The sequence below is a fragment of the Epinephelus lanceolatus genome, chromosome 11, assembly GCF_041903045.1.
Source record: "Epinephelus lanceolatus isolate andai-2023 chromosome 11, ASM4190304v1, whole genome shotgun sequence".
In the NCBI taxonomy this organism is placed as follows: Eukaryota; Metazoa; Chordata; class Actinopteri; order Perciformes; family Serranidae; genus Epinephelus; species Epinephelus lanceolatus.
This window is the reverse complement of record NC_135744.1, coordinates 3,500,001-3,527,500: the sequence shown is the minus strand read 5'-3', so window position 1 is coordinate 3,527,500 and position 27,500 is coordinate 3,500,001. Positions and strand designations below refer to the sequence as shown.

The window sequence follows — 27,500 nt, the reverse complement described above, 5'->3', positions numbered from 1 at the left end:
AGAATGCCAAGAGTGTGCAAAGCAGTAATCAGAGCAAAGGGTGGATATTTTGAAGAAACTAGAATATAAAACATGTTTTCAGTAATTTCACCTTTTTTTGTTATTTACATAACTCCACATGTGTTCATTCATAGTTTTGATGCCTTCAGTGAGAATCTACAATGTAAACAGTCATGAAAATAAAGAAAACGCATTGAATGAGAAGGTGTGTCCAAACTTTTGGCCTGTACTGTATGTATATATATGTATATATATATATATATATATATATATATATATATATATATATATATATATATATGTGTGTGTGTGTGTATATATATATGTGTGTGTATATATATATATGTATATATATATGTATGTGTGTGTGTGTGTGTGTATATATGTATATATGTATGTATGTATGTATGTATATATGTATATATATGTATATATGTATGTATGTATGTATGAATACAGTTTATAATAGCTCAAGCCTAATATAAACTGTCTGTTTAGTTAGACTTACTGTATGTTCCCTGTATGCAGGTCCACTTGGAAATTGCTCCTGACTCCCAGAATTTGACATCAGGGTCTTTTGATGAACTGAAGGTCAGCAACACACTGCGATATGAAGTCCTGACAGAGATCCTCACCTCTCTGGGCCTCAGATGTGAGCCAAACCAGACTTCAGCCCCAAGCCCAGTCCACCTGTTGGCCACCTCTCAGGTAAGACATACACTGCTCCTTTGTCAGAACTTTGTCAGGTCACAGGCATCAGTCGTGTAATAGATTTGTGTGTGACTTAATGAATTCTTTTTGTAACACCTTTTCATCATCATGTCCAAACCAACAGAGTATGTCCACATAACATGGACCATTATTCCCTGCAACATCTGGAACATAAACCTAAGTGGGAGTGCCCTGATAAGACTTTTCCGATGTGTTGATGGTCATTGTTTCCAAGAATGTAAAAATACATCCATCATCTTCATTATCCTTCATCTAACCATTCATCCACACGCGCGCACACACACACACACACACACACACACACACACACACACACACACACACACACACACACACAGTGAGCGAGTGAATGCCAGTTTGTTTTCTTACAAGTTTATTGTAGGAGCGGCAGCACAGCTATCCTGCATACCACACATGTGGAAACAATTTGGTTCACTAAATGTATGCAAATATATGAGCATATATGTAGCAGGCTCACAGCACGTCTGTGTACAAAGGGCCAATACAAATGTCAGGGCAGTAAATCAGTCTTTGATCAGCCATCACTGTGACTGACCGCAGTGAGTGCTGCCCAGTTTGGGTGCCTTACGGTTTGATTTTTGGAAAACACTGAAGTTCAGTCCAAGAAGCAGGCTAATTGATAAAAGGCTCAAAGAATATTTTTGGAGGTATTGGAAAAGTAATTTCAAGTGTGTAGGTATAATCTATATGTAATCTGAATTAATATTTTCATAGTTAAAGTAGCCAAAAATAGTAGACTGTCCTCTGTAGCGGCACTGGCAGTTACCACTGAAGGAGTAAGGCATGGAGGTACTTAGGAGTAGCAGAGAAAGCCTGGGGCTCACTATGTCCAGTCTGTGTTGAGAGGTCAGTTACCTTGTTAAAAGTTCTTAAAATTACACAGGGTTCCTACGCAAGTATGGAAAGTATGGAAAAGTATGGAAATAAATTTGATCAATTTCCAGGTATTTAAAAGTATGGAAAATGATAAATAAAGTATGGAAAAATATTTATGTTTTCAGACTATTACCACTGTTCTAAAATACTGTTTTCTAAAATAGAAAATTAAGTATTTCCAAAAAAAATTTGATCAATCCGGATTGTGTTTTATGCCGGGCCAAGCACAGTTTGTGTGAGAGCAAACGTCTCAGAAAACATACTGCCCCTTTTACCTGATTGACAAGTGGTATGTTCAGTCTGCTGCCCCATGACCCTCCTCCAGTCCCCCAGGTATCAAGTTTCACTCCAACACTGCACCTTTGACAAGAAGACAAGTTTCACGTGGTTCACAATGGGCAGATGCAAATTTCTGGATGGATGGCTTGACAATACCGTATATAAATACTGGTTGGCCAAGGATTCCCAATTCACACACAGAGCTAGATGCAAGCTTTGTGTGAAATCATTTGACAAGAGAAGGCGATGCCACATGAAAGGAAAAAACACCAACATCTTGTTACTGCATCGCTTGCACCCATAGTCCCAACCTTTTTGCCTCAGCCCAGACATTGAACTTACATTATGGTACTTGGCAACAATCACCTATTAAGAATAATTAAATATGATGTGAAATATGATACACTGATATATTTACTCAGATGTCGCATATTCTCTGGAAAAAAAAAACACAGAGAAGTCTGGAAATTAGGGTATGGAAAAGTATGGAATTTTGGAATTCCAAATGTGTAGGAACCCTGATTACACCTAATCCTCCCTCACTAAAGAATCTAGAATTTACCAATATGTAACTGTTTTAATTTGTAGAGTTAAACACCTGGGCATAAGATGTATTTCACTATAAAGACCATTCTCAGTGTATGTACACTGGAGGCTTCAAATTTTAACATCACCTTTGTGTAAGTTTCATGCTGGACCACATTTGTCTTTTCAAACTGATTGTGATGATTAAAAATCTTGCTGGTATGCACAGGTGTTAAACTAAGATTTAAGGTGAGCACAGCAGATAAATGTGTAAACAGTGCACAGTGAAGGCAATAAACAAAACATATTCTTGAGAATGAGTCGTAACAGTGCATCATCAAGACACACATCATGTTCAACTGGACTACTACATGCCCTGCGTGCTTGCATGTACTAACAAATCACCACTAGGGGGAGGTGGAGGTCCAGGTTGAAAGCAGGAATCAAAACCTGAGTCATTCTGCTTTGGTCACCCTTCCACTGATGTTGGTATTGATAGAGTAGAGTGTCCTGTTTGGGCACAGAGCCAAGGCCTCACTTCAAAAGCGAAAGAGTATGACATTAAAATTGGTAGTACTAGCAGTAGTATTGTAGTTGTCATTTTTGTCTTCATTGTTGTATATTTAAATTGCTGTGTGACCTTTGACCCTGCTGCCACAGCCACATCCCCCCCAGTCCAAACAAGAAGCAGGCTGATGGAAATTTGGGGCTCCAGAATTGTTTCCAGATTGTTGTGTAGGTTGATTAGAAGAGCTGGTGGCTGTGTACCTCACCTTGTCTGTAGAAAGGCCTCTCAGCTCCTTGAGTGCTATGCTTGTTTTGATTCTAGTAGCTTCTATTCAGTCTTGAAGTTGTCATGTTTTTGTTGTCTCTTGATGTTTTGGTTTTGAGTGGTCTTGAGTATGAGACTACAGGTTTTCAATTAGTGCTTGTTTTCAGGCATTGCTGCTTGCTCTGAGCAGGTTGGAAGTGCTTTACCTTTGGGTGATCCAGTACACTCCATGTATCTCGGCTTGTTCCACGTGCGATATGGATTTTTTAGGGCCGATGCCGATACCGATTTTTTTCCATCACCCTTAGCCGATGACCGATTATGGACTGCCGATTTTCTTGAGCCGATATTTGGGGCCGATACTGCTTTTGCTCCCTCAATTTACATCAAAAAAATGACACAATGATAACAAATATTACAGGTCTCAAGTTTAAAATAAGAAACATTTATTGAACAGTAAAAAATACTAAAACAAGATGGAAAGTTGAGGTAGAACACGTAGAATATTATTATTATTATTATTATACATTCAAATAAAAAAAGAGTTCAGTGCTCTTAAATCTTCCAGTAATGTTTTTATAAAATAAATATTTAAGCTGAAGCATAAATAAAACAACAACTACTGTACACAGTAGGATTCAACAGCTTTGTTCAACTTAACCACATACTTTCAAATGAAAAAAAGTGCCAGGGAAAAATAAATCCGCGAACCCACACGTGTATCAGCCGATGCCGATACAAGTAAAAAACTCAAATATCGGCCGGCCGATGTATCGGTCTATCCTTAATATATATATAGGGCGGCACGGTGGTGTGGTGGTTAGCACTCTTGCCTCACAGCAAGAGGGTTGCCGGTTCGATCCCGGGCGTGGGAGCCCTTCTGTGCGGAGTTTGCATGTTCTCCCCGTGTCAGCGTGGGTTCTCTCCGGACACTCTGGCTTCCTCCCACGGTCCAAAGACATGCAGATTGGGGACTAGGTTAATTGATTGATTGATTGATGTCCGTAACTATGAATGTGAGCGTGAATGGTTGTTTGTCTCTATGTGTCAGCCCTACGATAGTCTGGCGACCTGTCCAGGGTCAGCTGGGATAGGCTCCAGATAGGCTCCGCGACCCTCAAGAGGATGAAGTGGATAGAAGATGAATGAAGATGAAGATTCGCTCCAGAATGCCTTGATAGTCTTGAGATTTCATTGCACCTTGCACAGATTCAAGACACCCTGTGCCAGATACAGCAAAGCAGCATCACTCAGCCTCCTCCATGTTTCACAATTGGTACCATGTTCTTTTCTTTGTATGCTTCATTTTTGTATCTTGAACAAAGAGTTGATGTGACTTGTCAAAAAGCTCCAGTTTTGTCTCTTCTGTCCAAAGGACATTCTCCCAGAAGCTTTGTGGTTTGTCAGTATGCATTTTGGCAAATTCCAGTGTTGCTTTTTTATGATTTGCTTTCAACAGTGGTGTCCTCCTTGGTTGTCTCCCATTCAGTCCACTTTGGCTCAAACAGCAACGCATGGTGCGATCTGACACTGATGTACCTTGACCTTGGAGTTCACCTCTAATCACTTTGGAGGTTGTTCTGGGCTCTTTCGTTACCATTCGTATTATCCGTCTCTACAATTTCTCATCAATTTTCCTCTTGCGGCCACATCCAGGGAGGTTGGCTACAGTCCCGTGGACCTTAAACCTCTGAATAACGTGCAACTGTAGTCACAGGAACATCAAGCTGCTTGGAGATGGTCTTATAGCCGTTACCTTTAACATGCTTGTCTATAGTTTTCTTTCTAATCTCCTGCGACAACTCTCTCCTTAGCTTTCTGTGGTCCATGTTCAGTGTGGTACACACCATGATACCAAACAGCACAGTGACTACTTTTCACCCTTTAAATAGGCAGACTGACTGATTACAAGTTTGAAGACACCTGTGATGCTAATTAAAGGACACACCTTAGTTTAACATGTCCCTATGGTCAAATTATTTTCAATCTTCTCTAGGGGTACCATCATTTTTGTCCAGGCCAGTTTCATTAGTTTGTTTTTTAAAATTATTCTGTTGAACCACAATCCTAAAGCAATGTCTGATTTTCATTAGTTAATTTTCAGTACATTTTTATTTATTATTACTTTTGTCAGTTTGAAGTTATTTCAGTGACCATTGTGGGTTTTTCTTTCTTTAAGAGAAGGGTACCAACAATTTTGTCCACGTGTGTATATCTCCAGTGGCTGCTGCTGCTGCTATCCAAACCCTGGCGCCATCAGGCCAGTAGTATTACCCCCAGTGAATCCTGTCAACCAATCACATGGCAGTATGGTACTGTCCACCAATCAAATAACAGTATACTCCACAGTATACTCGTAACTTCAGTACCAGCCTGCGGTCTGCAGTTGGGTTGGTAATAGTGATCCGAATTGATATTGATATCTATGATAACATATATTATGCACGAATCAATATTTTTACTTACCCCTAGTCACAATGCTGAATCTCACTATCAACATATATCCTTCACGATTCAATCTCACCTGTGAGGCTCATGTCTCTCCTCTATCTCCCCCTGTCTCTCTTCCTGCCTCTCCTCCTCCATCCCCTCCATCTCCTCCAGTCTCTCTCCTCGTCATCTGACAAAATATATATCGATGCAAGACATGTGAACAGTGAGACAATTTGAGATGCAACAGTCATAGATTTTGATTGTTGTAGCCTGAGGAAAACATACTGTATGTTTTACAATTGTGTAATTCATTAAACAACATCTGAATGTATATAGGCTAAAGAACAGCCATAATGTCAACACAAGTTAGTCAGCTTCATCATCCATCCATCCATCCATCTTCTAACCGCTTCATCCTCTTGAGGGTCGCGGTGGGCCTGGAGCCTGTCCCAGCTGACATTGGGCGAGAGGCAGGGTACACCCTGGACAGGTCACCAGACTATCACAGGGCTGACACATAGAGACAGACAACCATTCACACTCACATTCAAACCTACGGACAATTTAGAGTTATCAGTTAACCTAATCCCCAATCTTTGGACTGTGGGAGGAAGCCGGAGTACCCGGAGAACCCACGCTGACATGGGGAGAACATGCAAACTCCGCACAGAAGGGCTCCCACACCCGGGATCGAACCGGGAACCCTCTTGCTGTGAGGCGACAGTGCTAACCACCACACCACCGTGCTGCCGGTCAGCTTCATCATGTTAAAAATAAATAAAATAAATCAACAAAAATGTAAATGCTCCAAAATCATTATAATACAACTGTGTGCAAAATGCTGCACTTACACCCAACATCGATAACATAAATATGACTCAGTTTTGGTGTTTTTACTGGGAGCAGTGGATTTCTATTCTCGTAAGTCTCTCCTTCACACGCCATGAATGCTGATAGGAGCTATTATTTATAGTGTTTATACTTTATTTATTCAGACTGTTTCTATCATGTCATCTTACTACAAACATCATCACTACATGACATCTGTGATTGCTGATGGAACATGTGTAGTGGAATTTCATGCTCACTGGCATATAATATTGATCTAATAGTTGCCAAACTTAGCTCAGCTAGTATTAGCTCGTTAGCATCTCATTGTCTAGCAAAGAGTTGCTAGACAATGAGATGCTAAACGCCATTCAGTTAGCCTAACATCAACGGGTGTTGGCAGAAAATACGATTTTTGTTATTAACTGAACCAACCGACTCACATCTGTTTTCGTCCTTTTCATCCAGTTCATCAATGACTGTTGTTGGTGCTGGGCCTGCTGGCGTTTCATTTTTCAGCTGCGAAATCTGCACGTGTTTGTTTGTAGAATGCGAATTTGACGCTGTGCACGCGACATATCAGGACCATAGACAGTCCGTTCACACTCGGCACTCCGGTGTGGAGCGCTATTTCCACTGGATGCATGTCCGTTGCGGAATGGCAGCGCTGGTTATCCGCTGCGTTCTCCGCTGCGTTCTCTGCTGTCCGTCAATACCCACCGGCTGCCTTTGCTGTGCGGAGCGGTGCAGTTCCGCCGGAAGACATCTCGGTGCACAGCCATGATTAATATCTCCTCGTCCATAGTGTCAACGGGGTGAAATGCCATCTGAAAAACCACTGACCTGTTGACTTCAGGCCTGCCTCTGCCCATTATGTAGTTTTCAATCTGTGTAGTGCAGGGAAATATGATCTGCCGTGAACACTGTGTATTTTATTTTGAAAATTAACCGGATGTTTTATTTTATTTCTGTGCACAACTTCCTGCCCCGCACGATCTGCTCTGTGCTGAATTGCCACGTTGTGCTCCGGCGTCCGGCAAAAATGGAAGTCCTGCGTATCTGTTCCGGAGGACTCCGGAGTGCCGGAGCTGAGATGGAGCTGGAACGCAGCACAGCCGCAGGCGGTGGAAACACACATCGTACTGGCTCCGCTGCCGTGCCGGAGCGGAGACACAACCAACACACATCTGGTGGAAACGGTGACGCGCATGTATGTGTTGTTACCTCACGAACTGCCGTGAACTGTACGGTGACGTGCCCCCACAGAGTCAGTGGAGAGAGCGGCGCTGGGGAGGACCAATCACACGTTACCAAATTAACAGTGGAGCCATTCGATGAGCAATACAAGGTTAGAGGTGGGACGTATGGTAGACACCAACGATTGTTAACCCTTTGCGCACCATATTGAGCGGACGCCGACAGCCAGTGTTTATATTGGTAGGGACAATACAAAAGGGGCTGAATATTGGTAAGAATGTGTCCCTACCATCCCTACCCAATCCTACGCCTATGGGACCTGCACCCTATGCAAATATATATGGCTCATTCTAAGGCAATGAAAACACAATGATTCTTATTGTCAGGTAATTATACAATAAAGAAAATACTTTTTGTGTTATATTCCATGTCTGCCTATATATCCCCCTAAATCCTATACATTGGACCTTAAAAGCCTTGTGGGGCCAGGTTAACGTTCACAATGTTATATTATGCCCCTGCTACAGCTTTGAGCTCTGTCGTAGTCAGCTTAGTAGCAGTACTCTTTGCAGGTGATGAAAACACTAATGCATTCAGTGTGGTGGTGATCAGTGCGGCTGACTTCCATCACTGCTCAGTGGGTGTTCCTGTTTTCTGCCATGAGGTGTTAAATCACTGTTTCCCTCTGTCTGGAAATGAAGTGGGTTCTTTAGTTGAATAGAATCAGGACTGGAATGGATTAGCCAAAGCTTCTTTTTTTTTTTTTTTTAACTATTATAGTATTCATTCAGAAGACTCATGCAGACACTTTTTGTGTGTCAAAGCCTGTTTGAGCTTAAAAAAGTATCCTCTTTAGTTAAAGTTATCAGTAGACAGCAAAAGTTGGGTGAGCATTCACATGTAAGCCCTGTGTTTTTTTTTTTCTTTTTCTGACAGATCTCTTCATTGAATTTTTCATAACAAGGGAAAGAAATACAATGAAAGTGGTGAACACTGAACAGAGTCCTGAACACAGTAGTGTTGAAAAAGCAAGAGTATTACTTAATTTTAGGGGTATAGATGAGCCTCTGGGTACCATACCAAAAAGTGCAACAACAGGGCAAGGGTCAATATTTCAGTTTGCGACAGAAGAAAAGGTTTAGAAGATAGGTTGCTAGAACTGTGTCAGAGAAGGACAGGACAAGAACATATGAATAAGAGTGTTGTTGGCTTGATGACATCTGTGGCAGAGAGGGCGTATGTCAGGTTTTATTTTCACAAGCCTCGCCTTAGTCCAGTATACTCTGTGAATAAGCTTTAACTGACTAAGGTTATGGCGTGTGCAAATGGAAGACGTAAAATTTTTAGAAATAATGTCATTCCATTCTGCATCAGAAAATGTATGGTCAAGGTCATCTTCCCAGTATTGTTTGGAGGACGACGTTGGAGGGGATGTGATGGAATGAATCAAACCATACAGGTGAGAAACAGAACCTCTACTTCTGATATTGGCCTCAAGGATGTAGGGCTGTTGTCAACCAAAGAAAATCTTCGTCACCTGAAGTCGTACATAGTCTTCAACTAATCGATTAGTCGTGGGGGGAAAAAAATCTGCATGTTATTTTTACTTCTGCGGTACACCTCCAAAACACTAGTCGGCGGTGGAGGACTCTGTTTAGTGCTGTAAAGTTTAGTTGATTCAAAACACACATTAAACATGGCTTAATAGAGAAATTTAGACACAAGTACAAAAATTGGCTTCACTATAACTCGCAGCATTCACAGACAAACACTTGTCTTTATCTGAACACATTTCCCCCACCAATACAACATGCTAACATTATTAGCACAAGTCTGTGGCATTTTACATTGTATAAATTAGCCTAGCGGCTAGCGATCTTGTCAACCTTTCATATAAAACCAGGGACAACAGCAACATTTAACAAAGGTAACGGCACACAATTTGGCTCCATTACAACTCACAAGAATCACGGACAAAACAACTGTCTTATACTAAACACGTTTTCCAAGCAAATACAACATGCTAACATTATAAGCACAAGCCTATGGCATTTTACATTGTATAAATTAGCCTAGCGACGACCAGAGATTTCCTCTGTTCATATGAAGCCAGGATAAATCCCAAAGTATAAATCCCTAAAGGATAGATCACACACAAGACTTAAAATGGTATTTTAGTGGAGGCTTTACTGTCTTCACAATTTATTGTTTCTTATCTGTGAAATACAAGTATACAAGCTTCATTTCCACTGAGGGAAACGGTGTCAGTATACAGAAACTGACAGGAGGTCTGTGTCAGTGCGACGCTGAGCGTTAGGGTTGGCGAGTTCAACGTTGTGTAAACAAAGGGGGTGTTTTGAAAACACCCATTTTCACAGGTAACTTAGCCTGTCCCTCCCGCTGCAGGAAATAATGGATTAATCCTGGAAAGCTATTGATGTACAGCGTTGCCAGGTGGGAAATGTAGGATTATCGTACCAGAGACTCAAAATTATCGTATTTTGAGGAAAATTATCGTACATCCGTCATAACCAAAATAACAATCCTACTGATGCGCTATAGGCAATTATACAACAGTTAGTTTCGACCGAGTAATTTGATTGGACGAGAAGCATTCTGTGAGTGCTGATATAGAGTATAACATCACTGGGACATTTAACAGTAAAATCACTCCGCTCACAGGTGTTATAAATATAAATACAACCATTAATTAACCAACTGTCACACTTGCTACATTGACGCAAACTGACACTATAGTGTTACACCAAGAAGATGGATATTTTCCCCAAAATTACATTTGAATTAAATTATGAGTGGTCGTCAGGAGAGGACGAGGAAAAGGAAAGCCAGGACTCTTCTGTGCAGACCTCCAGGTGTGTTTGTGTAACATCAGCCGACCTCGACAAACTGGGGTGAGCAAAATTGAAGCGAACACGGTCAGGAATTATCAATGATCATCTGATGAGGTACTGATGAGGATGCGGGACAGTGGAAGCTGAATCCGGCTGTGCCAACATTCAGGTTTGCCAACGTTTCATCAGCCGAACTGGACGAAGTTACACAGTTGCAGATCAATGTAAATACAAAGTAGCTTGTGAGTTCCTGGCATGTGTGTTGCGTTGCCTGGCAACGGACTGGGGGAAATGTTTGTTTTCGCGGAGCTACATAACATACTTAAATAATTTATTTCATCACCTTTTGTTAACATTTCCTTACTCAGCATTGCTGTTTCAGCTGTTGTTAACCTGTTGTATAAAAGCAATATCACTCGAGGTCGTGATGTTGTACTGTATATCGTCACGGCTGTAATTGTCTTCGGCGCTCGGCCTGCAGCCTCATGCCTATGACCGAATCACAGCCGTGATGATATACATTACAACATCACTTCCTCTCGTGTCATATTGCTTAAATATAGTCACGCTAGTGTTTACTTTTTTCCCCATTTTCCTTGCTTCTGTTTTTCCTCTTCTTCTTCTTCTTCTGTTTTGAATCTCATTCTCACTCAACTTCCTGATGGGTCCTAGCGCCTCGTGGGGCGGGTACAGTTAACCATTCAGCCAATCGTGCTCATTGTTCAGAGACAAACGTTACCCATATCTCATGCTAAGCAAAGTGCGATTGGCTGGAAACATGTCACATGGGAACAGATGCCTTCAGGGCTCACAAAAAACTCCGGCATACTGATTACAACCACACATTCTGTTCTAATGTATTATCAATACCAGTGGGGTGTAGTGACCATAATTTAATTGTAATTGTAAGAGAGACAAAGGTTCCAAAATCAGGACCGAAAATAGTTTACAAGCGTCCAATGAGAACGTTTAGTGAAAATGCATTTATACAAGATATCAAAACTATAAGTTGGCAACATGCTCTTGAGAAGGATAATCCAGATGATGCACTAGCTGTGTTTTTTTACAGGTAATTGAAAACCATGCTCCAATTAGAAAACAGACAGTTAGGAATTTGAAATCACCCTGGTTGGATGCTGAGAACTTATGAAACAAAGAGATGAAGCAAAACAGGCAGCTATTATAACGGGTTTTGAGTCTGATTGGCACAAAAAACAATTGTTCTATGAAAAGAAAATTAAAAATGTGATAAATGACAAAAAGAAGATGTGGAATGTAGTGAACGATATGATGGGAAGACAGCCTAAATCTTGCCCTTCCCACCTGGAAGTGGAGGGAAAAATCTTGACCAAACCAGCTCATATTGCTAATTATTTTAATGATTATTTCTCTTCCAAGATTAACAATCGAAGGAGTAATATGCAGCAGACAGGTATAGATTCCTATACGACACTAGTCATGACTCAGTCATGAATAATAAGAACTGTGAATTTAAAATTACAAAGGTTACTGCTAAATATGTGGAGTGTTTGCTCAATAAATGTAAGGACAGGCCACCAGGGGTTGATAATTTGGATGTAAAATTTCTCAGTATGGCTGCCAATTTAATTTCTGTTCCCATCTGTCATATTATTAATTTGAGTATTGAAAAATGTATCTGTCCTCAGGCGTGGAAGACAGCGAAAATTATCCCACTTAAAAAAAATCCAGCTGCACCATTTTCTGGCACAAACACTCGCCCTATAAGTTTGTTACAAGTTTCACTCCAACCCTGCACCTTCAACAAGAAGACGAGTTTCACATGGTTCACGATGGGTAGATGCAAGTTTTTGGATGGATGACTTGACAATACCGTAGAGAAATACTGGTTGGCCAAGGATTCCCAATTCACACACAGAGCTAGATGCAAGCTTTGTGTGAAATCATTTGACATCGCCAACATGGGGGAGAAGGCAATTCTGAGCCACATGAAAGGCAAAAACACGGAAGTCTTGTTACTGCATCGCTTGCACCGAGAGTCCCAACCTTTTTGCCTCAGCCCAGACATTGAACTTACCTGAGTTTTTATTTGCATGCCATTATGGTACTTGGCTACAATCGCCTATTAAGAATAATTAAATATGATGTGAAATATGAAACACTGATAGATTTACTCAGATGTCACATATTCTCTGAAAAAAAAAAATGCAGAGAAGTCTGGAAATTAGGGTATGGAAAAGTATGGAGTTTTGAAATTCCAAGTGTGTAGGAACCCTGTGAGAAGTTAATTCAGAATTTATTATGGTTTACACTACATAAGGGCACAAATTCAGAGGAAAAAGCGGCTCTTTTCAGCCCCTCTTCTAAAAACGCTTTTTTTTTCAACATCGCCTGATACTACGTCACTAGAGAGACTCTGCATCCTTGACCCTGCCTCTGTCCAATGCGCAGTAGTAGGTAGTAGTGAGTCTGAGCGGTAGTAAACTTGTGAGTTAGTATTTTTTCGGTTGTTAACAGTGCATTTCACCATTTGTGATTATGCCGAATTATTGTGTTTGTGTAGGTTGCACAAACTTGAGCCTGTCAGGACATCGAGTCCACTGTTTTCCGGACAGAAAAAGGAGTGGAGTTAGTTTTCGTGCCTGGGTGCGTTTTGTGCAGGTGAAGAGGCGTGATTTCACCTTCATCTATGACCAAAAACGCGGTCGTGTGCAGCGCTCATTTTGGACAGGAGGATTATGTTCCTGGCGGAGCACGCCCACCCTCGCACATACCCCTGGGGCTCTCCGCGGAGAGGGAGACCCGAGGCTCGGGGGCATGTGCGGGGGTGGGCGGGCTGGAGGCCTCCGTGTTTGAGGCTCGCGGCTCCGCACGGGGGTATGTGCGGGGCCGCTCGGGTCTCCCTCCGTGTTTGAGACGGGAGTGGGCGGCGTGAGGGTTGATGGGCAGTGTGAGGCATGTTATGTCTGGTCTGGGGGTCAGATTCTCCACCAGAGCCCAGAAGGCATCCACCTCCCTGCAGCACATACTCTCCACAGCTGAGGACATGGGCTGGCAGTTCCCACACAAGCACCTATCATACAAAAAATTATCAGGAAATCTTCGTATCTCTCTCTCTATAACACGCATAGCAAGATACGTCTGATACAAGCTGATATTTGCGCATTAGTTTCTGTTCTGGGTAAGTAGCATTAGTTATCTAATACTGGCAGAACTATTGGTAGCTTTGTTATAACGTAATACGTGATGGCAAACTTAATGTTGTGATGTGAACACAGCGTTGACATCGTTAGCTGTTGTTAGCTAACGCTGGTCGCTCACCAAGACACCTGCCCAGTTCTCCACTGGTTCTCCTCACACCACAGCTCTATTTCTCTCCTGTGGCCGTTATTTCGCCTAGCAGGCTCATAATTATAAGCCTGTGGGCCGTTATATGCATAAGAATGTACATTTTCAACCCCTTCAGTCTCAAAACTAGTACTGGGATCCATGTTTATTAATGTTACACTCAATCGAAGTGTGTACTGTTTATGTTTTTGTTTTTTGTTTTAATCAAGTTTCTACATCATTTTCCTACACATTTATTCGCCATGGTCTCCAACCTGCAAGTTGGGCTTTAACACAAATGACTGATGATTGGCAATGTAATATGGATGATGGAAAATTAGTGGGTGCTGTTTTATTTGATTTTAGTGCAGCATTTGACATTATAGATCATTTTTTGATATTGAATAAACTTAAACATTATGGTTTCACTTCTACTGCACTAAGGTGGATGGAGAGCTACTTAACAAATAGAGGGCAGACAGTTTTCTTTAATGGTAGTTTTTCAAAGGTTAGTGAAATTGATTGTGGAGTACCTCAAGGGAGTTGTTTGGGGCCTTTATTGTTTTCTATTGTCATAAATAATCTTCCTTTGGTGTTAGATAAAGCTCAAATTGCTATGTATGTGGATGATGCGACAATATATGCAGCAGGATCAACAACAGAAATAGTTCATGACATCTTAGAGAGAGAGCTGAAATCAGTGGTTGAATGGGTGACATGTAATAAACTTGTGCTTGATGTTGGTAAGACAAAGTCTATATTAATTGGATCAAGGTATCAACCGAGAGCTGAACCAGAATTTAACTTATATATAAACAACGTTCCTGTTGATCCAGTACAAGAGACTAAACTTTTGGGTATCACTTTGAATCATACTCTATGATGGTCTAAGCATATTGATAACATTGTGAGCAAAATGGGAAGGGGTGTGTCAGTTACAAGAAGAGTTTCAAAAGGTATGCCACCAGATGTCATTAAACAGGTTCTTAATGCTTTAGTGTTGTCACAGCTTGATTACTGTGTTGTAATATGGTCTAGTGCTTTGATGAAGGATATGACAAAATTGCAAGTTGTTCAAAATAAAGCAGCACGTTGTGCTTTACACTGTTCTTATAGAACTAATGTGAAAGACATGCATGACAGCCTGAGATGGTTAACTGTAAGACAGACGTCCTGCTATGTTTTGTTAAATTTTGTTAGAAACATAATGGTAACACAGTCTTCAAGGATATTGTATGGTAAATTACTTTCTCATTTTGCTCAACATGAATGTCAAACATGACATGCAACAGAGGGAAGATTTATATTACCCAAAGTCAACACAAGCACCATACAGAAAACGGTCATGTATAGAGCTATGGTGAGGTGGAATTCAGTGCCAGTTCATATTGTGCAAGAAAATTCCAAGGACAGATTTAAGATGCTGTTAAAACAATACTTTCTAATATTTCAGGAACCAGGGCTCGACAGTGCGAGCATTTCACTCGCATTTGCGACTACAAATAGGTGTGTGCGAACTGTAAAAAATATTTAGGGGCACATGTGTGCATAAAAAAAATCAGCCGAAGCAGCCTATATTTTTGTCAATAAAAAATATGATAATCTAACCGCAAATGTTGGAGGAACTCCAGCCGCCTTCCCTCTTCCCTGTGTGACACGGTTATGGGCGGTTTTCCAAGCCACTGTCAGCACAACGAATATAAGTCCAGTGTTTCTGCTACATTCATTTAGCAGTGGCGTGCCGCCGCTACTAAATTATTGCCGCCGCTGCTGCTCCTTCAAAACATTTTTGCAAATGCACCACCACTCTGAGACATCTGTGCACTTGCACAGCGCAGCAGCCAGTATAGTGAGGAGAGCAGCGGTGAGGGGAGGGGGGAGTGGGGGAAGGCTCCTATTTAGGGATGCACCGAATATATATTCGGCTGAATATTGCAAAAAACACATTCGGTATTCGGTGGAATAAGTGAAAAGCAAGGCCAAATAATAGCGCCGTGTTTTGATAACGCAATCAAACAGCGTGCGGTGACGGACAGAGTAAAATGTCGGCAATGTGGCGATAAACAGTAACGGCAAATCCCGCCGGTTGTGGGTTGAACGGGGGTCACAGACACGGACAGGAATACGTATTCCTGTCAAATACGGCGGCGCATTATAACAGCTTACCGGCGAAGCAGTCCGGCTCCAGGTGAATAACTTGTTGTCATGACTGCCCAAAAGTACCTGAACAGCTGAGCCATGGGGGCACACAGTATGTGGCGTATCAGAGGAGAAACTTTAGGGACTGTTCGTTACTTATGAAGGGACTTGTCAGGGGAGGAGGGTGGCTGGTTGATTTTTATTTCATTTATTTATTTTATTTTGATCCCCCCTATGTTAATCACTTACTGATGCTGTTTTTGAAGTATGAATAAGTCAGTAAGTAATTTATTCCATTGAAATATCATTGATGTATTATAGAAAAGTGGTTTATCTTTTTATAAATGACAAAAGGCACATCTGCCTCATTTTTTGCTGTGGTATCCTGATACTACTCAGAACCATGATACTTTCACTGGTATCGTACCGTGGGTCCCAATTGAGGGATGTCTCTCAACCCCCCAAGTGCTAATGGTTGATCTATGATAAAAGAAAGAAAGAAAGAAAGATAAAATAGCAGAGAAGCTGGCAGGTTTAAAATATACTTCCTCTATTCCAAACCAAGCGGGATCTCAGTCACAAAGTCAATAATGACCCTGAAACAACGACTATGGATCTTGGCTGATCAGAAGTAAATCAGAAGTTAGGGATTGCTAAGCCACCAGATGTTTTAGGTTTTTGAAGAAGAGCCTTTCTGATTCCAGCAGGACGGTTGTTCCAAATAAATGCTAAAATATGCTGATCAAGTAGCCTAAAAAATAATTTGGAAATAAAAATTGGGATACACTGGACAATAAAGAATCTTAGGTAGCACATTGGTCTTTATGGAATTACTATGACCTGTGAGTGAAAGTGGTATGGAAGACCATCTGGTGAAGTCCTGTTTGACGTGGTACAAGAGAGAAGAGATATTAAGCTTAAAGAGGTCAGATATTTGTTTAGAGATTTTAACATCTAAGTATTTAGAATTATTAGGGGTTATCCTAAATGAAGAAGCAGAAGATGGGAGATCTCTGACATCCATAGTAATTGGAAGTAATTCACTCTTGTTGACATTAAGCTTGTGTCCTGAGAAAACACTGTATTGGTTAATCGGAGGAAGTAGGATTGGAAATATAGAGAATTACATAATCAGCATAAAAGGACATTTTATGTTCCACATTGCCACAAACAATACCCTGTATAGTGTGGTCATTTCATATGGAGATGGCTAGTGGTTTGACTGCAAGTGCAAAAATAAGTGGCTAAAGTGGGCAGCCCTGTCTAGTGCCTCACTGTAGGGAAAAGTAAGGAGAGGAAGCTTCATTTGTTCAGACAGATGCTAAAGGGGAGGTGTATAATAACTGTATCCAACCAATAAAATTGTCACCGAAACCGAATCAACAAAGAGTGTGGAAAAGATAGAACCATTAGACGCAAATGAATGCTTTTTCAGGGTCCAACAGCAACAGGATCTCAGGATCACCTAATTCAGAGGGGGAATAGGTAAAAACCGTCACTCGAATATGAATATGACAATATTCGTTTAATCAAGCCTGTTTGGTCACCATATGTAATTTTGAGCAGGACTCCCTCGAATCTATGAGCGATAACTTTTGCCAGAATTTTGACGTTGGCCCCTAAGAGAAATAAATATTAATAAATAATAATTAAAAGGCACCAATGGGTCATAAATATGATAAATGAATAAAGAAAATGCTGTGTATGTGCAAAAGTTACTACAGCAGGTAGGGGTGGAAAAAGACAGATGAAACCCAATGAAAAGGAGAGACAAAAAAAGAAAAATCAAAAATAAGCTTTTTTGTCTTTTCCTGGCAAAAACACACTCTGTACCTCAGCAACATTGTTCTCTGACTATAAACCATAGAGAATAAACCCCCATGCGGCAGAACTAAAATGAAGTACTTACACCCGTACGAATTTAAAAGTAGACCTTAAGAACAGCAAAGTTATAGCTACCATATAAAAACCAGACATAAAATATGAGAGATGTTAAAAAACTAAATAAGCTTAAAAAAAGGAAAAATCATTCAAGTTAAGGGCCAGTATTAGCCCCACTGTATGATTATAATATCTGAACCTTGGTCGAGTAGGCTGCAAAGGCACAAAATGTATTAAATAACAACTGTATTGGAACCTAAACTTGAACAGTATTGAAATTAGGCAGATATCAAAATTATACATCAAGAAGTAAATGTCTTACTGTCTGGTTAGGAAAACCCAAGCTAGAAGTATAGGCAGGATAACAAAACTGAATGTCCTCAGACGATCTATATTAAATGCTCCGACCTCGTTGGGTACTCCACTCAGTCTGGGAGGATCAATCAACGACTGTCACATTGTAGGTTGAAAATCACTGTCCGGCACCAACATAGGTTGTATTTACTCACTGATGAAGCAGGTTGCCGCTGCTGCAGTCTTGAGCTCATGCTGCGCTCTCGGGAAGAAGATGACAAGCTTGTTTGGAAACAGGTGGTGCTGAAACTTCACTCCTGCTTTGAGAAGTTGAGAGTTGACATCTCCAAAGTCAGCAGACAGATCTGGGTATATGTGGATCTGGGTATATGTGGTTTGAGGCTTGTAATATAGCTGACTTTGGGAGCTGGCTTTGGGAGCAAGTGTAACGTAGGATCATAGGCTGGGATCGCTGGTTGGGCTATGGCTTCGGAGCTAGAGCAGTGAGCTTTCTCGATCACAGGAGAGCGGGATAGGTTTCCCTCACCGAAAACATTGGTGAGGAAGGACGGCATGGATTCTATGGGGCGCCCTTCTTCTGAAACCTCCAGGATACTTATGATCTTCAAATTCTTCCTCCTTGTACAGTTTTCAAGATCATCTAGCTTGAGTCCTAGTGAGAAGTTTGTTGTCTCTAGCTGGGAGCATCTCTGCTCGAGCACTGTAAGTCTTCTGTCAGCGTGGGTAAGTCAGTCACTTTCAATCCATGTTATTTATAAAGCCCAATATCACAAATAACAATTTGCCTCAGAAAGCTTTACAGCATACGACATCCCTCTGTCCTTTGGACCCTCACAGCTGAGGAGGGATCCCTCTTCCGGGACGGACAGACGTGCAATAGATGTCACACAGAACAGATCAACATAATAAATTAACAGTACTCCACATGACAAAATGAGACATGAAGAGAGACAGAGACAGAGAGAGATGCAGGACAGACCGTAGTGACAGTAGCTTACAACAACATTGATTTAAGTAATAATATTATAATAATCATTATGGCTATTGTGGTATAATATGTTGTAGGTATATATTAATATATGATAGTATATGTATGTGACAATACTCGTACTAATACGTAATACGTACTCGTCGTCCTCCGCTTATCCGGTTCCGGGTCGGTCACGGGGGCAGCAGCCTCAGCAAAGAAGCCCAGACAGTCCTCTCCCCAGCCACTTCCGTCAGCTCTTCTGCGGGAACCCCGAGGCGTTCCGAGGCCAGCCGGGTGATGTAGTCCCTCCAGCGTGTCCTGGGGCGGTCCCGAGATCTCCTCCTGGTTGGACATGCCCGAAACACCTCCCAAGGGAGGCGTCCGGAAGGCATCCTTACCAGATGCCCAAATCACCTCAACTGGCTCCTCTCGATGTGAAGGAGCAGCGGCTCTACTCCGAGTCCCTCCCGGATGTCCGAGCTCCTCACCCTATCCCTAAGGCTGAGCCCAGCCACCCTGTGGAGGAAACCCATTTCGGCCGCTTGTACTCCCGATCTCGTTCTTTCGGTCACTACCCAGAGCTCGTGACCATAGGTGAGGGTTGGAACGTAGATCGACCGGTAAATCGAGCGCTTCGCTTTTTGGCTAAGCTCCCTTTTCACCACAACGGTCCGGTTAAGCGCCTGCATCACTGCTGACGCCGGCCCAATCCGCCTGTCAATCTCCCGCTCCATCCTACCCTCACTTGTGAACAAGATCCCGAGATACTTAAACTCCTCCACCTGAGGAAGGACCCCCCCCCCCCGACCTGGAGTGGGCAATCCACCCTTTTCCGGCTGAGGACCATGGCCTCAGACTTGGAGGTGTTGATTCTCATCCCAGCCGCTTCACACTCGGCTGCAAACCGTCCCAGCAAGAGCTGGAGGTCATTGTTCGATGGAGCTAGGAAGACCACGTCATCCACAAAAAGCAGGGACGAGATCCTCCTGTCACCGAACCTGACACCCTCCACCCCTCGGCTGCGCCTAGAAATTCTGTCCATGAAAGTTATGAACAGAACCGGTGACAAAGGGCAGCCATGGCGGAGTCCAACCCTCACCAGGAACAGGTCCGACTTACTGCCGGCCACGCAAACCAGACTTGTGCTCCTTCGGTACAGGGACTGGATGGCCCTTAGCAAGGGGCCACCAACCCCATACTCCCGGAGCACCCCCCACAGGATGCCCCTGGGGACACGAAACACATGTGGACTGGTTGGGCGAACTCCCATGCCCCCTCCAGCACCCTGGCGAGGGTAAGGAGCTGGTACACGGTTCCGGGACGAAAACCACATTGCTCCTCCTTACCGGGTAGGCTGAGGAGTGTGATCCCCCTGTAGTTGGAACACACCCTCTGGTCCCCTTTCCTGAAAATGGGGACCACCACCCCAGTCTGCCACTCCAGAGGCACTGTCCCCGATGTCCACGTAATGTTGCAGAAGCATGTCAGCCAGGACAGCCCTACAACAGCCAGAGCCTTGAGATATCCAGGGCGAATCTCATCCACCCCCGGGGCTCTGCCGTCTCAGAGTTGCTTCACTACCTCAGCGACTTCTGCCCCAGAAATTGGACGACCCGCCTCCGAGACCCCCGTCTCTGTTTCCTCACTGGAATACGTGCTGGTGGGATTGAGGAGCTCCTCAAAGTATTCCTTCCACCGCCTGACAATGTCCCCAGTTGACACCAGCAGCTCCCCGCCCCCACTGTAAACAGTGTGAGCAAGTTGCCGCCTTCCCCCCTGAGGCGCCAGACAGTTTGCCAGAACCTCTTTGGAGCCAATCGATAGTCTTCCTCCATGGCCTCACCGAACTCCTCCCACGCCCGAGTTTTTGCCTCTGCGACTGCCGCTGCTGCGCTCTGCTTGGCCTGCCGGTACCCGTCAGCTGCTTCCGGAGGCCCACAGACCAACCATGCCCTGTAGGCCTTCTTCTTCAGCCTGACGGCTTCCCTCACCTCTGGTGTCCACCAGTGGTTTCGGGGATTACCGCCGTGACTGGCCCCAGCGGCCTTGCGGCCACAGCTCGCAACCACCACCTCGACAATGGCAGAGCGGAACAAGGCCCATTCGGACTCAATGTCCCCCTCTGCCCTCGGGACGCGGTCGAAGCTCTCCTGGAGGTGGGAGTTGAAGATCATCTGGACAGGTTCTTCCGCCAGGCGTTCCCAGGAGACCCTCACTGTTCGTTTGGGCCTGCCAGGTCTGCGCGGCATCCTCTCCTGCCATCTGATCCAACTCACCACCAGGTGGTGATCACTTGACAGCTCTGCTCCTCTCTTCACCCGAGTGTCCAGAACATATGGCCACAGGTCAAATGATACGACTACAGAGTCAATCATTGACCTGCGACCTAGGCTGTCCTGGTGCCATGTGCCCCGATGGACATCCTTATGTTTGAACATGGTGTTAGTTATGGCCAAACTGCGACCCGCACAGAAGTCCAATAACTGCACACCACTCGGGTTCAGATCGGGCAGGCCGTTCCTCCCAATCACTCCCCTCCAGGTCCTGCTGTCATTGCCCACATGAGCGTTGAAGTCCCCCAGCAGAACAATGGAGTCCCTGCTTGGGGCACTGTCCAGCACCCGTCCCAGGGACTCCAAAAAGGGTGGGTACTCTGAACTGTTGTTTGGCGCATAAGCGCAGACAACAGTCAGGACCCGTTCCCCGACCCGAAGGTGCAGGGAAGCAACCCTTTCGTCTACCGGGGTGAACCCCAACGTACAGGCAGAGAGTCCGGGGGCTATCAGAAAGTCCACCCCGGCCCTCCGCCTCTCACCCGGAGCAACTCCAGCAAAGGAAAGAGTCCAACCCCTCTCAAGCACTTGGGTTCCAGAGCCGGAACTATGTGTCGAGGTGAGGCTGACTATATCTAGCCGGCAGCGCTCAACCTCTTCCACAAGCTCCAGCTCCTTCCCCGCGTTACAGCTACACGAGAGGTGACATTCCACGTCCCAGTAGCCAACTTCTGTAGCCGAGGATCAGACTGCCAAGGCCCCCGCCTTGGTCTGCTGCCCAATCCACATAGCACCGATCCCTTCTGGATCCCTCTGTGGGTGGTGGGCCTGCAGGGGGACGAGCCCATGTAGCCCGTTCGGGGTGGGCCCGGCTGGACACCATGGGCGAAGGCCCGGCCACCAGGCGCTTGCCCACGGGCCCCGACCCCAGGCCTGGCTCCAGGGTGGGGGCCCAGTAACCCTCCAGGCCGGGTACACGTGTCCTTGCTTTTGTCCATCATGAAGGGTCTTTTGAACCGTTCTTCGTCTGACCCTTTGCCCAGAATCAATCTGCCATGGGAAACCCTACCAGGGGCAAAATGCCCCCGACAGCATAACTCCTAGGGTCATTAGGGCACTCAAACTCCTCCACCACGATAAGGTGATGGTTCTCGGAGGAGTGACAATAATCATGTGTATAATGATAGTAGAAGTATGACTAAGTGAAGTTTCAATGTCGACAATCTGGGTTGTGTGAGTAGCAACTGCAGATTTCAACTCAGCCACAGATGCCCAGAGCTCAGTGGTGAGTTTGTTTTTCAGAGCAGATATCTCCCTATGAATGGTGGTGATTAGCGTCTTCTCCAGCTCTGTCTGGGTGAACACAGGTGACGTGCTGGTAGCGCCCATGCTAATAGTGCTAACCCTGCCATCGTTGCCAGTGTTGTCAGACTTTTCTGCCATCTCATCACTTGCCACAGCCTGTATTTTCTTGCAGTGTGTGGGCATTTCTGGTTACCAAGTACAGTTTGATGGCCGGTGAAACACATTGAGGGCTGGATTCAAAATCATACTGAAAATCAAAGTAAATAACTAAAATCACAAGCTGATCCAACTTGTGTGAATTTTATCATGGCAACTCATAATGTGACTCAGTAGTGTGTATCGGGGGCAGTCCTACACACTCCCGACAGTGTCTGGGCATGCTCCAGATAAGTCAGCGGATGGTGTCCTAATATCTCCTCCCAAACCTGGATCAGGGCATCAGTGAGCTCCTGGACAGTCTGTGGTGGTACTTGGCAGTATCGGATGCGCCGATACATTATGTCTCATAGGTGCTCAATTGGATTTAGGTCAGGGGAAAGAGAGTCAATGGCATTAATGCCTTTGTCATCCAAGAACTGCATACACATTCTGGCCACACAAGGCCAGGCATTGTCCTGCACCAGGAGGAACCCAGGATCCACTGCACCAGCATAAGGTCTGACAATCGCTCTGAGAATCTCATCCCAGTACCAAACAGCAGTCAGAGTACCGTTGACTATGATATAGCTTCCAGCCAAATACTGTCCCCCCCCCCCCCCCCCCCCCCCCACCTTTCTGGGGGTGTGCCTAGATTCCACTGTAACATGCCGATTTATTCAATTACAAGGTGTTACCATAAGATGGCACTTCCCTCACAGAAACACAAAAACTAACAAAGATTTAGAGGTGCTTGCACTTTACTTAGTAGTATTTCCATTCTATGCTACATTATTAATCTACTCCACTCTCTCAGATGCGATTATTACACTTTTATTGCACTGCTTTTATTTTAAAGATTTAGTTTGGCCTATTAGTTACAGTACTTTTGCAATAATATAAATTTGTTGCTAGGTTATATTATTACAGGTTACAATAAGCCACCCAACAGTATTTTAAGTTAATAAAATGATCACCTCTATCTGCTGCAGCATCAGTGTTATAAACACATTAGTTATTAAGGAAAACCTAAAATTTTGTTACAGTTGGCCCAGGTCTCCCCTATCTGAAAATATTGGGTTAGTCTCTCAGAATAATGAGAAACATTCTGACAATAACTTAGTGCCTGAAAATAATTACTTAAATCATTTTGAAAAAGTTGCTCATTAAGAGACTTAGATTTTAAAATATCATTAACATTAATTGAAAGACAGAATATTTTTTTGGTTTATAATGTGAAGAATTGTAAAATGTCACTTTTATGAGGTAGTTCAGACATCGACAGTGACGATGTGTTGTTGAATGTTTGCATTAAAAGTTCGTACAGCCCACTCAGTGTGATGATCTGAGTGACTGGGAAACCTATTTAGATGGCACACTCACCCAGACAGAAGGAATGAAAAGGTTCATGGTAATGCTAATTATGTGTTTGAGCTCTCTCACCTTCCAAGATAAACAGGACCACATTATGTCGCGCGCAGTGAAAGTACTTCACTCCTTTTCAGTTGAACTCTGCAGGCTATGTGCAGCTTGACCGTCGTTGCGGCTGCATGTGAGGATGAAATGCTAATTTCAGCCTGTGATCTCTCTCTCTGACAGCCTCATCAAAGTGACATTTTACAATTCTTCATATTTAAAATTAACAAAATTCATTGGTTTAGTGACATTTTACAATTCTTCATATTTAAAACTAACAAAATTCATTAGTTTAAAATATGAAGATTTGTAAAATGTCGCTTCCATGAAGCTGTTCAGACATAGCGGTAAGGCGCACAATAAGTGCACTTATTGTTATGATCTTTGTTACGTAGTTTTTTCATCCAATTATTTCATGTAACTGATCATTTAAAAACAAACACAAGAATACTTTTGTATTTCTTTATTCAAACACAGTATGAAACAGATGAAGATGACATGCTTTTATTAAGCCAAATTTTCACTTTCCACTCTGTCCTCCTCTGTTCTCAACAGCCAGTCTTATTACTTTGTTAAGTCCTGTAATAAGTCGATTGCAGGTATCTTGGGTTAGTCTCGTTTCCCAAAAGACCTCTATGGTTCAGACAAGCTCCTCCTTTGTGCCTGGCTTAGCGTCCTTGCGGATGAAGACTTTCATCATGTGCCAGATGTCTCCATTCGAGCCCTGTCCACAGAACGAGAAGAGATCTTCTACAGGGACTGCTTTGTGCGGCAAGAGTATCGGCCCAAGGTGTATGCTGTCAGTCTGTTCATGGCTCTCACACCGTTCAAGACATATGAGAGCTGGGTGAAGAGGACAAATTGGACAGGCAGCAACTGGAAGATGGCTCTACCCGTGAACCTGAAAGAAAAGGTCCACTCCTATGTGACACAGAGGTTCCCCGGACCTGACGGGGGAGCAGTGGCACAAGATCAGGAGCCGGATCAATGAGAGACTTTAGAGTCCCTGCAAGGCTGACCCAGAGACGCCCCGTCTGGCTTCTGCTATCCGTGATTGTGTTATGCTGTTATAATAAAACATTAATAATGACCTTATCTTCTCTGTCTTGTTTTGTTTAGAGTGTTATAAAAACAACTGTAGATAACAATACAATACAGTCTTGCTAAAGAAGGGCTATGGTTGCTGGGGGTATAACGCCTATGTTTAAGACCCAATTGCAGCACAGCAGACACACAGGTATAGTTGGTAATGACTTTAATGAAGCTTGCAGCAGACACGGGGAAGTGCAGAGGAATAATCCAGCAGGGAAAAATCCACACAGCACACGCACCGAGACCAGTGTGGCAACACAGCAAGAGTCTCTGCTTAACAGGGAGTAACAGGTTGTATGGAAGAAACTCATACTGTTGCGACAAGGCAGGAAATCTCCAAGCAGCAACAGAAACAGGCAGACAGAAACCAGGAGGGCAAAAGCAGACCTCATGGTCAGGGACGGAAAGCTGAGGCAATTACCAGGATTCAGGCAAGGTTGGCTGGTCAAAGGCAGGCAAGGATGAAGAATCCCCCGATGGAGAGAGGGAGTCCTCCACATCCAGAGAGGGGGGCACGGAACCAGTGGGGGCACTATGGCGAGGGTCCCTGGACGAGACAGCTGCCTTGGTGGGCTGATCCGGGAGCTGCCGATGGAAGTCAGCAATGAGGTGGGGGTCGAGGATGAAACTGGCGGGGACCAATGATCTCTCTTCCGGACTGTACTCCTCCCAGATGACCAGATACTGGAGGCCCTGTGTAGACTGGGTCCCCATCAATGAGGCGTGGAGGCGGGGGGGAAGGAGCAGCGGGGACCAGTGGACTCTCCCGAACCAGCTTGATCTTGGAGATGTGGAACGTGGGATGGACCCTCATGGAACAAGGGAGCTTGAGCCAAACCGATGCGGGATTTATGATCTTCTGGATCTCAAAGGGGCCAATAAACCTGGGTGCCAGCTTCTTGACCTGCAGTGGGAGCTCCCGGGTCGACAGCCAAACCCTTTGACCGACCTGGTAGGTAGGAGCCCTGGTGCGTCGACAATTGGCGGTTGACGTGTAGCGGCTCACTGAACGCAGGAGGGTGGTTCTGTCCCGGGCCCAGGTGCGGCGACACTGGCGAATGAAGGCGTGGACGGAGGGGCTAACTGTGTGTATGGCCATGGTTTCACTGCCTCTGCTGTTAAGCACAGTAAGTTGATTTGAAACAATCATCATTATGTATCAGACTTGCAAAGATTTTTGACACTGGGACCAATCTGTCATGCTTAGCCAGTCGTGTGACAGGGTTTGGTGAGGAGTATGGCCCATCTAAACTGAGTGTATCATCCATCTGTGAAATGTATCATACTCTGTTCAAATAATATCCTGTTATGTCCTGTGAGGGTGATTTCATGTTAATGTCAACTACCTACTATATGTATGTATGTATGTATGTACTATGTATATCCCTCCGGCCCCCCTCGGACGGAAAACGTCCTTTTCAGTCATTTTTCAGTTTTTATTTTTTGATCACTTCGGCTGTGTTCATGCATATAGCATGACATTTGGTCAGAAACCTTATTGTTGGTGATATTTTTGAAATTTTAAAGCCATTCCTAAATCAGGCCTGAAATACACAAATGGCAACCTTTTACGACACCTTGCCCTCTCAGACGAAAAACGTCCCCATTGAAACCCATTAAAATGACATTTTTTGATTTCCCTTCAATTTACATAAAAAACGTGATTTTTTTCTATCTCTGGCAGTCAGGTTGGTTAGAGATACCCAAGAATGGTAAAAAAAAACAACAACAAAGAAACCCCAGATGGGCCCAATTTCCATTTTTGGGGCCCTGCTGTCTTTTCAATGCAAACTTCAATGCAAACTTTTGGCCTGTACTGTATATATAGATATACATACATACAGTACAGGCCAAAAGTTTGGACACACCTTCTCATTCAATGCGTTTTCTTTATTTTCATGACTATTTACATTGTAGATTCTCACTGAAGGCATCAAAACTATGAATGAACACATGTGGAGTTATGTACTTAACAAAAAAAGGTGAAATAACTGAAAACATGTTTTATATTCTAGTTTCTTCAAAATAGCCACCCTTTGCTCTGATTACTGCTTTGCACACTCTTGGCATTCTCTCCGTGAGCTTCAAGAGGTAGTCACCTGAAATGGTTTCCACTTCACAGGTGTGCCTTATCAGGGTTAATTAGTGGAATT

General features: G+C 43.7%; 1 protein-coding gene across 2 annotated transcripts in view; it reads left to right on the top strand.

The window, feature by feature from the left end:
- hlcs (holocarboxylase synthetase (biotin-(proprionyl-CoA-carboxylase (ATP-hydrolysing)) ligase)) overlaps positions 1–27,500 on the top strand; it is a 96,349-nt gene that overhangs the window by 17,915 nt on the left and 50,934 nt on the right. For both annotated transcript variants that reach the window (XM_078172149.1, XM_078172148.1), the window contains one exon: positions 529–708. In XM_078172149.1, the coding sequence (XP_078028275.1) occupies positions 529–708 (180 nt within the window). The remainder of the gene's footprint in view (positions 1–528; positions 709–27,500) is intronic.